The 13,988-nt window shown below is 39.4% G+C and overlaps 1 protein-coding gene across 46 annotated transcripts in view; it reads right to left on the reverse strand.

The window, feature by feature from the left end:
• RBFOX1 (RNA binding fox-1 homolog 1) overlaps positions 1-13,988 on the reverse strand; it is an 873,300-nt gene that overhangs the window by 257,263 nt on the left and 602,049 nt on the right. Inside the window, exon 1 of one of the 46 annotated variants that reach the window (XM_084536943.1) lies at positions 1,860-2,006. The exons of 44 other annotated variants lie outside the window; for them this stretch is intronic. In XM_084536943.1, coding sequence (XP_084393069.1) covers positions 1,860-1,919 — 60 coding nt within the window. In that variant the 5' untranslated portion in view covers positions 1,920-2,006. Of the gene's footprint in view, positions 1-1,859; positions 2,007-13,988 lie in introns of those variants that run through there. One more of the 46 variants, XM_084536931.1, reaches the window with a different exon arrangement.

Consider the following 13,988-nt stretch of genomic DNA (forward strand, 5'->3'; position numbering starts at 1 on the left):
TCTGCTTGGGGTTATTGCGCCCCAGGTGGAGGACCCGGCACTTGGCCTTGTTGAACTTCATGCAGTTGACCTCAGCCCATCGGTCCAGCCTATCCAGATCCTCCTGCAGAGCCTTCCTACCCTTGAGCAGATCGACACACGCACCTAACTTGGTGTCATCTGCAAACTTACTGAGGGTGCACTTGATCCCCTCATCCAATCATCAATAAAGATATTAAAGAGAACTGGCCCTAGTACTGAGCCCTGGGGGACACCACTAGTGACTGGCCTCAAACTTGATTTAACTCCAATCACCACAGCTCTTTGGGCCCGGCTATCCAGCCAGTTTTTAACCCAGTGAGGCATATGCCAGTCCAAGCCATGAGCAGCCAGTTTATTCAGGAGAATGCTGTGGGAAATGGTGTCAAAAGCCTTACTGAAGTCAAGGTAGACTGCATGCACATCCTCTACGTGCATCACTTTGTCATAGAAGGAGATCAGTTTCATCAAGCAGGACCTGTCTTTCATAAACTGACTGGGCCTGATTGCCTGGTGGCCCTGTAAGTGCCGCGTGATGACACTCAAGATAATCTGCTCCATGAGATTCCCTTCCCCGGCACTGAAGTCAGACTGACAGGCCTATAGTTTCCCAGGTCCACCATCCGGTCCCTCTTGTAGTTGGGAGTAACATTTGCTAGCTGCCAGTAACCTGGGACCTCCCCTGATAGCCAGGACAGCTGATAAATGATGGGAAGCTGCTTGGCCAGCTCTTCCACCAGTTCTCTCAGTACCCTCAGGTGGATCCCATCCAGCCCCATCAACTTGCGTACACCTAAGTGCTGTAGCAGGTTGCCAACCATTTTCTCATGGATTATGAGGGGCACATTATGCTCCCCATCCCCTTCCACCAGCTTAGGGGACTGGGTATAGAATCATAGAATATCCCAAGTTGGAAGGGACCCATAAGGATCATCTCCTGGCATTACACAGGTCTACCCAAAATTTTAGACCATGACTAAGTGAATTCAAAATGCTTCTTAAACTCCAACAAGCTTATTGCAGTGACTACTTCCCTGGGGAGCCTGTTCCAGTGTGCAACCACCCTCTTAGTGAAGAACCTCTTCCTGATGTCTAGCCTAAACCTCCCCTGCCTCAGCTTGACACCATTCCCGTAGGTCCTATCACTGGTGACTAAAGAGAATAGATCGGTGCCTTCCCCTCCACTCCCTCCCGTGAGGACGCTGTGACTGCAATGATGTCTCCTCTCAGCCTTCTCTTTTCCAGGCTGAACAGGCCAAGTAACCTCAGCCGCTCCTCATATGTCTTCCCCTCTAGTCCCTTCACCATCTTCGTAGCCCTCAAGAGAGAACAGTACCCAGAGAACAACTGGTCTTGATGCTAAAGACTGAGGCAAAGAAGGCATTAAGCACCTCAGCCTTTTCCTCAACTCTCGTCACTAAGTTTCCCCCCTGCATCCAGTAAAGAATGGAGAATCTCTTTAGTCCTACTTTTTGTGTTTCAGTATTTATACTGTATATATAGTATTTATATAAAAACAATTTTTGTTATCTTTAACAGCAGTAACCAGATTGAGCTCCAGATGAGCTATGGCCTTTCTAATTTTGTCCCTGCACAGCCTCGCAACATCCTTAGAGTCCTCCTGAGTGGCCTGCCCTCTTTTCCAAAGGTCATAAACCCTCTTTTTCTTCCTGAGCTCTAGCCACAGCTCTCTGTTCAGCCAGGCTGGTCTTCTTCCGTAGTGGCTTGTCTTTGGGCACACAGGGATGGTCTTTCCTTGAGCCTTTAAGATTTCCTTCTTGAAGAGTACCCAACACCCTCCCCCCAAAACAAAACAAAACAAAACAAACAAACAAACAAACCTGTGATGGCACCAGCCTCTGAGACGTGTTTATGAGGTTGGCTTTCTGGGTCCTCACCATACTCCTTCCTGCCACTGAAGGGATAAAGAAAAACACCACCTGTCCTCCCACTCCATCTACTAATTGTCCCAGACCTCTAAAGTCCCATTTGATAGCCTTCAGGCTTCTCTCATCAATTTTATTGCTGCCAGCGTGGACTACCAATAGGGGATAGTAATCAGAGGGGGTGAACCAGGTTGGGAAGATTTCTGGCAATGTACCTCTCCTGGCCCCCAAGGAGGCAGCAGACTTCCCTACAGGTAGGGTCAGGCTGACATACAGGGCCCACTATTCCCCTGAGAAGGGAGTCGCTGACAATGATTATCCTTCTTTCTTTCTCGGCGGAGGAAGTCGTGAGGCATGAAGTTGACTTCCTCGCTCTAGGCAACCTCCTGGGTGAATTTTTGACCACATCCTCACCCACCAGTCTCTCAGGCTTCAAGGCCTCAAACCTGTGGTGTAAGGGCACCTGGAAAGGCGAGGCTGGTAGGGAGGGGAGTTGCTGGTGACACTGACCTGTTTCCATTCCTCCTCATCTCCTAGGTCCCCTCCCTCTGCCTGATAGCGATAGGGCAGGGGGCTCACCACTATTTGGTGTGTCTCACCCTGGTGCCTTTCCTTCAGGCCTGGCAGGGAGTTGCTCCACCAATCTATCCTCCTGCTCACATTCCCTGATAGCCGTTAACCTCTCCACCTGCTCGCACCTCACACACATGGTGTCTCTGTCACCCTCAGAGGGCAGCAACAAGCTCAGGCACTCCCTGAATCCAGAGACCTGAACTGCAGCATTTTTGCGCAGGCAGTCAGTCTAAGTCGCCACAGACTTTCCGAAAAGAGCTTTCTGTCTAGCGCAGACCATAGCTGGCTTAGGTACAGGTAGACAGCCAGTAGATGAGCTATTCTCCTAAATGGGGAGGGACACTCTACCCTGTCCGAGCGCCCCCTGCCCACGCAAACTGCCCCGCCATGCTCTGATTGAGGTTGTTTGCCCTCTCTGTACATTGCTGCCTAGGGGCTGCCTTGGAACCAGAGGAGGGAGTGGACGCTGCTCCTGGTTCCACCCACGTCTCGCCAGCAGCTCTCGTAATGGCTGCTGGGGCCTGGCCTCCCCCTCGGCTGCCTCAGGTCGCTTCCATGCAGGAAAAACCCTCTCACAGGCCAAGCTCCCCCTGCTCTGCTGCAGAACACATCTGCCCCAGAGCCGGTCACCTCAGCAATTACCAATATCAGATTATCATTGCCATTACACACTGCATTGAGTCTCCACTTTTTCTTAGGTGAAGTCCATGCTTGTCTTCTACCTAGTCTGTGGCTTTTCTGCTGCGGTTGCCATTATGATTTCAACTGGAACAGGGTACTAAAAAAGAAGTGTGTTCATGTCATACTGATACATAAAAAAACAAACAGACGAACAAAAAAAAAAACACTATTCAATGCTGTAGTTAATGTCCTATATTAATTTAAACACCATACAGTGAAGTGAGCTTTCTTCACACGTTTTCCGTGTTCAATCAGGGCACTATGATACTACTGAAAGTAAACAGACAGAAAGATGTAGTGCTCCTGTTCTTTGGACATTCAGATGAGCCATGCACAGAAACTAGTACTGCTACACATACAGCTGCATCTCAAAATTCATCCTCTGTTGAGTTACTGGTGAAGGAGATAACACAAAAATCAGGAAATAGCAAGTCTTGTGCTACCCATTTTTCCTCTTACTTCACAAAATTTGACAGTCAAAAACTGCAGATGATTTCAGCGTGCTGATTATTTAAATAGAATACTTTACAAATGGCACCTTTTGAAAACACATAGGCAGCATGATTGCTGTGTCTTTGAGCACTGTGTCAGTAATAACCTCAATAAATGGGATGTTTAAAAAAATGTGGTTATAGAACACTTAAACCTGCTGCATCTTGTTTACTGTTGCTCTAGGAAGCTTTTTTTTTTTTTTAAAAAAAAGTTGCTTTATTTTTTTGTTTGTTTCTTTTTGTTTGTTTGTTTGTTTGTTTGTTTTTTTAAAAAGGTGTTAAATCTCAGAGGGATTGTCCTAAAATGAAATTTTTAACAAAAAAATAAACTCATCCTACACAGTGCTCTGTGTCTCATGACTCTCACCTTTTCTCCACTGCATCTACCAGAAACGTTCTACTATTATCCCCTACTTGCACTTCAGAAATCTGAAGGAAGTCATGCTCCATACATTACGTTATATTTTCCTTGAAAAGAGAAATTAGATACCCAAATACTTCTGGGGATCTAAAAACCTTATCCATAATGTCTTGCAATTGTAGTAGGCTAAAGAAAATCCTAGAAGGAAAGACTGAAGGAATGAGGATTGCACTACCACAAGAAGAAAATGCATCTGTCATCAAAAAGATGAAGGGCCACTATGAAAAAGATATAAATAATCCATTTTCTATGCCCACTCCATATAAAACAATAGCCGGAGTTTAAATTATAAAATGAAAGATTTCAAGCCAGGTGCTAAGGAAAGAAAAAACTCTAGTGCAAGTGCAATAACCTGGAGAGGTTAGAGCCTTGGTCATTCAAGATCTTAAGAACAGCCTCAAAAAAAATCTGTCAGGAATGAAACAAGCAAAGTTGATCTTGCCTTCTGGCAGAGCAGTAGATTATGTGATCCCACAAAGTGCCTTCCTTCCCTATTTTTCCTCATGTCTGTGATACACATCTCTTCTAGTAGGTGGTACACTTCAAGAGCTTTCTTATTTTATTATTTGTGGATATTTTGTACTTTCGATCCAGTGGCTAGAAGCTGAAATAAACAGAAATAGAGCCTCACAATATTCTAACTGCAAGGGTGATTAAACATTCAAACAGTTCAGTAGGGTATCAGTGAAACTGATGGATTTCAAATTACTTGGATATTTAAAACAAGATTAAATATCTTCCAAGAGGTCTGTTTTAAGTCAGTCTCAGAGAAATTATGTAGCATGTCAAGAGGACAAACTGAATTATCATAATGATTCTTCCTGGGTTGAATATCTTTGAATCTGTAAACCTGAAGTCCCTCTTCTTAATAAGAAACCTTACTTATATAAAGCTATACACCCAGTTTTTGATTCTGATTTTTTTTTTTTTAAGAAAAAAAATAGGTTTTGTTACTTTTGAGAAATGTTTCTTTTGTCAAACAGCATGGAATCAATTTTTAACAACGTCCTGTCTTGAGACCAAGAAAGAACCATTACACATTCCATTTGACTTTTCTATTTCTGCAGCAGTACATATAATCAGTCTCCTGTCCTGTTAGAGACCAGAAGTTAGCTATTAAGAATTTTGTCTGTTTCTGCTTGTTTGATTTCCAAAAAGTTGTGGAAGGTAAATGACTAACTACTTCATCTCATTCTTGAATCACAAATGCTATTTAACAAAGAATAAATAAATAATAAATGTTTCAGCTCAATTTGGAACTTTTATACTTGTGAATTCACTGAAAGCCTCCAGTGAATCATTGCTTAAAGAGAACAACCCAAATACAGAGAAAAAAGTACAAAATTGAGCATATTAACAGTGCAGTAGTATCTATATATAATACCTCCAAAGAGAGACAAATTCATTAGTTTTAACCATTAGGTTAGGGAGCCAATACTAAAATGAATTGCAGTTTAGACAGTACATTTGAAAATTACCTCATGAGCTAACAGGCATCATACTCAAGAAGCACTTTCACAAGTACTTTAAGTGCTTGCTAGTATGGTGTTCCCTAAAAATATATCTTGGATCTGTCTCTGAAAATCTCTGTCTGCCAACTTAAACTATTTTTATGCCGTGTAACTCATATCTTTTTTTTTTTTTCTCTTTGCAAATGAACTGAAGTGTCTCAGAATAACATTTTAGTTAATAAAATGAAAAATATAGTTTATGTTGTTCTAGTGACAGAGAAGTCTCCCAAGTTACAGAAAAAATAAAAACATTATTAAAGCAACTAGATGAGAGAAAGAACAGGCAAACAGAACACAGAAAACAAGAAACATTGTACAAAAACTGTACATTACAACAAGTCTTATAGAATGGTATCAAGAAAATGAGGCATTGGGCAGTTTATTTTCTGTGATCAGGAAAAAAGCTCTCAGAAATAAACAAGAATAAATATGGGCTTAAATAATTATGTAGTCTGGCTCTAGCCTGAAAGTATTTTCAAGTATTTCAGGTACTTGATCTTAATTTCTGAAACTTGGTGGAGGAACATGTTTGCAATTAATTTGACCACCATAAATTGAAAATGTGTAAGTCAATGTCATCCGCCTGTCTACAAGTACAACACTATTATTTTGAAATAATCTCTCTCATGCAATGTAATATTCAGTAACAAATCACTGGATTAACTTTTCCTTTCTTGATTTATAATATTGGAGCCAAGAGAATAGAAATACATTTTTCAGCATTTCATTACCATTCTGCTAAAGGAAGGCTTTTATTTAAAAATTTCATACAGTTCTTTAAGAATCAAACAGTAACAAAGCAAAAAAAAAAAAAAAAAAAACACCTTCCATTAGGGATATACTGACCTCACGATGACCAAAAAGCAGTATATAAAAAGTAAATTTCAGACACTTGAGAGGCAATTCTTGTGGATGAGTACCAGAAATTATCACATACGAGCACTATTTAACACAGAATCACTTTTAGCCTCATACCTGCCTAGAAGATGCTCCTTCTAGGAGCCATAGGCTGCCTAGAAAGATGCTCCTCAGCAGTCCACTAGTTCAAGAGTTACCCACTGAACACTTAAGACATTTTCTCTCATAGACTTAGCTTTCAGGAAGCCAGTGGATTCTCACTCTCTTGCTTTTATGAAATCCAGAAGACGTATATTACAAGCTGTATCTGCAGGTCAACTTTCTCCCTACCTCTGCTATTAGTAAAGACGGTGATATACTAAATCCTACTTATATCCATCTAAAGAGGAATTTAACAAACATGGAGAAATAATTCTAGAGGAAATTATGAAATCAGTCTCACCTCAGTCCACAGGAAGATGACAGAGTAGCTAATCCTGGAAACCATTTCCAGGCACATGAAGGACAAGAAGGTCATCAGGAGTAGTCAGCATGGATTCACCATGAAGAAGTAACTTGACCAACCTAAGAAGCCTCTCTGCAATGAAGTAAGTAGCCTGGGGGATGAGAGGAGAGCAGTGGACACCACCTACCTAGTGTCAAAAGCCTTTCTGAAGTCTGTCTCCCATAAAATCCTCATAGACAAGCTGCTGAGGGGCTGGATAAGCAGACAGAAAGGTTGTCTGAAACTACCTGAATGGCAGAGCCCAGAGGGTGGTGGTCAGTGACACTAAGTCTAGCTGGAGGCCAGTAACTAGCGGTGTGCCCCAGGGGTCAGTCCTCTTCAGCATCTTCATTAATGATCTTGATGATGGGGCAGAGTTTACCCTCAGCAAGTTTGCAGATACCAAATACTGGGAGGAATACAGACAGCCATGCTGCCATCCAGAGGGACCTGGACAGGCTGGAGAAACGGCAGGAACCTCCTGAAGTTCACCAAGGGGAAGTACAAAGTCCTGCATCTCAGGAGGAACAATCCCAGGCACCAGCACCTGCTGGAGACAACTGAGATGAAAAGCAACTTGGCAGGAAAGGACCTAGGGATCCCAGTGAACTCCAGCTTGAACTTGAGCCATCAATATGTTCTTTCAGTAAAGAAGGCTAATAGTGTCTGGGGCTGCATCAGGCAAAGTATTGCCAGCAGGTTGAGGGAGGTGATCCTTCCCCTCCATTCTGCACTTGTGAGGCAACACCTGGAGTCCTGTGTCCATTTCTAGGCTCTCCAGTACAGAAAAGGTATGAATGTATTTGACAGAGGCCAAAGAAGGGCCAAGAAGATGCTTAAGGGACTGGATCATCTCTTACATGAGGAAAAGCTAAGACAGCTGGGACTGTTTAGCCTAGAGAAGTTTTAGGGGGATTTCAGTGTGTACAGATACCTGGAGAGGCTACAGAGAAGACAGAGCCACCAGGCTCTTAGTGGTGCTCAGTGCCAGGACCAGAGGCAATGGGTACAAACCAGAACAAGTGATTCCATTGGAACATCAGGAAATGCTTTTTTTTTTAAAAAAAAAAAAATAAATTAAATAAAACAAACAAACAAACAAAAAAACTGTGAGGGCTAAGCACTGGCTCAGGTTGTCCAGACAGTCTTCCTCCTTGGAGACATTCAGAAGCCATCCAGACATGGTCCTGGAACAACCTGCTCTGGATGGCCCTGACTGAGCAGTGGGGTTGGACCAGATGACCTCTCGAAGTCCCTTCAACCACTCTAACTCTATATTGGCAGATTTATGTCACTACAGAAGTAAGAGTAGAGTAGCAGGCAGATCTTAGTACTTTCATGCATACTTCAGTTAAAAGACTGACTGGCCAGGCAACTTATAGATTCTTTTTACAGACCCGGTACAGAGCTTTGTACATTATTAAAAGACAGGCATTACACAACAAAAAAAGTAATGCCTGTCTTGCATTTTTTTCTCTTGTGGTGGGTGTTTTTCCCCATCAAAAAAAAATATATATATATTTATACACACACACACACACACACACACACATATATATATAAGAGAAGACATATGAAATACCCACTGACATTTTTAGGTCAACACGCTTTCATTGGTGTCTAAGATATTTTGACACAACAGAAATAGTAAAATACTGCACATTTTTGAGATACCAGAAAGGCATGCTTTTTGGGAACAGCCAACCGTAATATTCTGTGGTATGTATTGTAACTGAACACATAAGAGTATTTGGTTCTCAGCATCTTTTTCAAGAGTTGATGCTATCATATCATTGAAAATGATAAATCCCAGTCTCTGCATAAATAGATGTCATATATAATTCAAAAAGTCTGTAGATCTACAGAAGGAAGGGAAGTCTTCATAACCAGTATGCCTCTGAAATCAAAAAGTAACATTTTGGGCATAATATGAAGAAAAAAAAAAAGAAAAAATTAAAAAAAAAAAAAAAAAGAAAAAGAAAAAGTATAATACTGTAGTCATCATGAAGAGTTGCCATCATAAAGCTGATTACAGTGACAATTACACTGAATGTGGAACATTACAAGGCATAACATCACAAGCTTTTCAAGTCAGTTGGCAACATAATACCAAATGCCACTCACAAATCAGATTTCAAGTGTAAGCATCCCTGAAATGCATATGAAATTTTCCCATGGACTGAAAATTTATCTTAAAGATATAGTTTATGGCACAGTGCATATGAGCATAGACTCAGCTGTCAGTCAGGTCTCCTTATGTTTTTCACACAGCGACTCTCAAAATTCTACTGCAGATGAAAGATCATATAAACTGCCTTCTTTCCAAATCTGTAGTTCCCTGTTGGGAACATATTCAGCAGATTTGGCATATAGTACAGGATGTATATACTGGGCTTAATTGTGCCTAACAATCATTTTGGCCAGTAGAAGGCATTTTAAGGTGGGAAATGTGTATGAACATCTGTCATGTTTCCCTATGCCTGATTTTAACTGTTCCTTCATGGAGGAAGGCATAAACAAATCAAAGCAATCATTTCTGCATTAAAAAGAACACATACTCACTTCAGTCATTCCAGCACTGTATGTCAGTTAAAATGATACTCTGAGAATCTTGCAATGGATTTATTTTGATTCCTGTATCAGCACTATTTGAAAGGCTAGAGTGTGTTTTAACAACATGTGTCTACAAAATATTTCACCACAGGAGTCAGGGAAGACTGTTTGCTAGTACACACTGACCAATGATACAATGAAATTGTATATCTGAAATGTTGCCAAGATCAAATTTCTTCTAAAAAAAATAATTGATTGAAGTCATGTTTTCCAGAAGAACTACAAGTTAACATAGCAAATGTAAGCTTAATTAAGAAATAGGCTCTTCTGTATTTTTCAAGGTATTAAAAATTGATGTTACTCTGTTTACACAGACAAGATCTAATACACCACAGAAAAAAGAAAACAAATATTCAAAAACTAGCACTAAATCCACTCACCTAAAAGTAAAGCAAAAACCTTTACACATAGGATACATATACAATGCTGTTAAGAGAATAGGGAACTACCCTGGACCCCGCCTTAAGCAGTCAGTTCAGCATCTAGCTGAGCTTTATCACCTTAATCAAGCTTATGGAGAAAAGTTGTGTCTCGGGAGTGAGGAAAGACTTCTCAGGCTTACTAATACACTAAGAGTCATCATTGCAGGTGGGGGGGAAGCACTGAGGTAACGATCATTTCACCAGATTTTGAACCATTCAATCTAAAGCATAGGTCAGACTACCATAGGTTAGATCAAATCACTGCTTTATGAATCTTTTTAACTTTATACTAATTTAATGTTACTTTCACTTATGGATATTTTCCCATAAAGTCTGAATAACTTTTCCTTGGAATGCACAACTTGTTTTATTTAGTTCAGAGGCCTCAAACAAAATGTTACAAAGCCAAAATATGGACCATTATGATTCTTGTGTACATAAGCAAGAGGCTTCTACTTTCTTCTCAGCAACAAAAAAATTTGTATATGAAAAAAAAAAAAAATACATTCTTTATTAATATAATAAAATCACAATTAAAGGGGATTTAGTCATCCTCCAAGAAATCTAGCTCATGCATCTCTGGCCAATGGAGGAAGAGAATGACCACATTCTAGAATTTGCTATAAACAATCATAATCAAGATCTCATAAAACACAAGGGGAATATCTGACACAGGAAAATCCACCTGGAATCAATTCCTGTTATCTATTCACAGTATTCATAACCTGTCACTGCATTAAAAAAAATAATTGTACAATACTTTGTTTGAAACCAGGTCCAAGAAAATGGATCCACACCTCAGTTAAAAAAAGACAAGAAAACAGACCAAAATAAAACAAAAACTGTATTTTAATTAGGTTTCTAACTTTAGCTCAAGTTACATAAAAAAAATTACCAGAAGGGGAATAGGTAAAGTATCCAAGCCAACTCTGTAAAAATAATTGCTCTATATTTAGATATACAAGAAAATTTTGATACTTGACCATCACTTTTTTTTTTAAACTGATGATTATGCATGAGTCAGGAAAAACAAACAAACAAACAAACAAACAAAAAACGCAGCTGAAATTCCAGATCTTAGGAAATAGTCTGATGAGCTTGCTGGCTTCTAGTTAGGGGATTCTAAACTTGCAATAAGTAATTTTTTAAACTCATGTTTAAAAAACAACATGCAATTTAGGGGTCTATAAGAAAAATAAAATGCAATATTTTGCCAAAAATATACTTTCTAAAAACACTTCTCTAAAATTTGCTTCCACATGCAGGTTGTAAGAATCCGAAACTTAAAAATATTGCCTTATTTGGGGGATGAATAACTAAGTAGAAACTGTCCTAGTATTTATCTATAAAAAACTATTCTATTCATACAAGCTCAAATATCCTTTTATTTATTCCACTTAAACACTGCAGAAGGTGTAGCCATGAAGTCCCAGATTTGCCCAGTTCCTTGTCATATCAAAATGTCCCATTGAAGTATATTACCCAAACACAAATTAGTAACCATAATTATATATCTTAACTCAAATTAATTGAAACTGACATTAAATACAAAGGTAGGTCAGGAAAAACATCACAGAATCATCTAGGTTTGAAGACACCTCCAAGATCACCTAGTCCAACCTCTGACCTAACACTAACAAGTCCTCCACTAAACCATATCACTAAGCTCTACATCTAAACGTCTTCTAAAGACCTCCAGGGATGGTGACTCCACCACTTCCCTGGGCAGCCCATTCCAATGCCTAACAACCCTCTCAGTAAAGAAGTTCTTCCTAACATCCAACCTAAACCTCCCCTGGCACAACTTTAACCCATTCTCCCTCATCCTGTCACCAGTCATGTGGGAGAACAGACCAACCCCCACCTTGCTACAGCCTCCTTTAAGGTACCTGTAAAGTGCGATAAGGTCGCCCCTGAGCCTCCTTTTCTCCAGGCTGAACAAACCTCAGCTGCTCCTTGTAAGACTTGTTCTCCAGACCCTTCACCACCTTTGTTGCTCTTCTCTGGACTTGCTTGAGCACCTTAACATCCTTCTTGTAGTGAGGGGCCCAAAACAATCTGTTGGGTGCCAAATGAAATCTTTTGCTCTTTTTCTGAGCTCAGAAAGAAGCCCTGCCTATGAGATGCCACTGACAGAAGTGACAGAATAGGAGTTAATGTGTCGTTGCCTGACTCATTCAAGTTATGTTCATTTCTGTAATAAAGGCTAATGTTACAAAATTAGACAGATGGGAGGAGAAAACTATCACTTGTTTCTTAGTTGAACTAAAATTATCTACATAAGCTACCTTCCCCTCTAAAAAAAAAAAAAAGCCTTTTTGGTCAATAGGAAAGGCATTCTGCATCTTTTTTGTGCCCTCCCCTTCTGCAGGAATTTTATGATATCTGCATTTACTAGGAAGAAACAAAGGCAGGTTAAAAGAAAAAATATCTTGCAACACCAATGACAAAAGACTTTCAAAGCTGCCTGTAGCCTTGAAACAAATAACATTTCACAGAGAATGCATATGGGCTCCATTACTTGACCCATGTATCAAAAGAAAAAATATAGATATATCTGAGGTTGTATTTCCAGAGGTTTAAATATTGATAACAAAGATGTTGTAAGCAAAGTTATTCAGACCATGATATTGCTATCACCACCACATTACTCCAATTTTATTTCCTATTAAAAGCACTCTTGATACAGAAGGGAGAAAAGCTTTGCAACTCATACAGAGGGAGAAGAAATTTTAGATATACTCTCAAAAACAGAACATTAAAAAGCAGTCAGATGAAAAGTGACTACAGTAGTAAAACATGTCCTCCACTGACTGAAGCACTGGGAAGTGCAGTACCAGTAATAGGAGACTGTTATCACCTGCAAAGACCATACAACACAATCAGACCAGAGCAGATCTGCGTGTAAGGTAAATCATCTACTTACTGCATTTCAAATGGGCAATACAAACAGTGTAAATAGAAATTATACATTGCATCTCACTAGACTGTACTCCAAAAACAACCAAGACAAGTAGATACTACTTCAGGCATCACGGGAAGAGGTAAAGCATTGTTCTATCTGCAAACCATTATTCAAGTGAAAACTACCAAACTACAAAAGCATTTTCAGTGTAAGCTTACACAACAAAACATATCCACAATGTTATGGAAAACTGGAGAGACACAAAGTATGTGTGATTTTACAGGTAGCCTAACACACTGCTGTGTACAAGTATGTTGAATTTATTCACTGTTAACATTTCCCTATAGAGCAAAAAGACAAAAATTTTACAGACTGATAAAGATGGAGCTGTGAAGCCTGTACCACTACTTTTCACAGTATATTCTAGGCAATTCTCTCACTTAGCCCTAAAATAAAATGGAACTATCTACAGATTACCACTTTTCCAGTTGTCAGTTAAGCACACCAGTTAACCAGTTATGGAAAACCAGACAGAATCAAAATACCTTAAGAATAATTTAGGTTTAAGTATAATGTACTTAGAAATACAGTAATTCCCGGTTTATTAAAATACTTAACTCAACAGTCACTTATTTCTTATTTTCCTCTACCTCACTTTACCACCGCACAAATAAATAAGCAAATAAAGACAAGAGAGTTTTAGCTTAACTGTCTGAAGCCTTTGACAATGAATGTAAACTTAAGCTCTCAGAACTCTTACAGTTTTTCTTGCCACTAATGCTAAAATAAAAGGATACTTTAAAATATACTGATCATATTCAGAAAAAGACGTTTCTTAATCTTTAAATCTAAGTAGCCTGTTTTGTATGAAATAGAAGTTTCTCTATTTAACGTTTCCAAATACTTTATGAGAAAGTCTAATTTCATCTTTGCTACATTTTATAATAATAATGTATATGAAAAACTCTGCTAAATGGAAATAGAACCATTTAAGCCAGCCATTCATAATTTAGCATACAACATTAAAATTTCACATATTACAGTTGTGCTTATAAAATATCTTACCATTGTCCTAACATATCAAATGTTAGCAAAAAAAATTTGCAAATAGTAATTGCAAATATT

This window comes from Aythya ferina, assembly GCF_964211825.1.
Source record: "Aythya ferina genome assembly, chromosome: 15".
Taxonomy (NCBI): domain Eukaryota; kingdom Metazoa; phylum Chordata; class Aves; order Anseriformes; family Anatidae; genus Aythya; species Aythya ferina.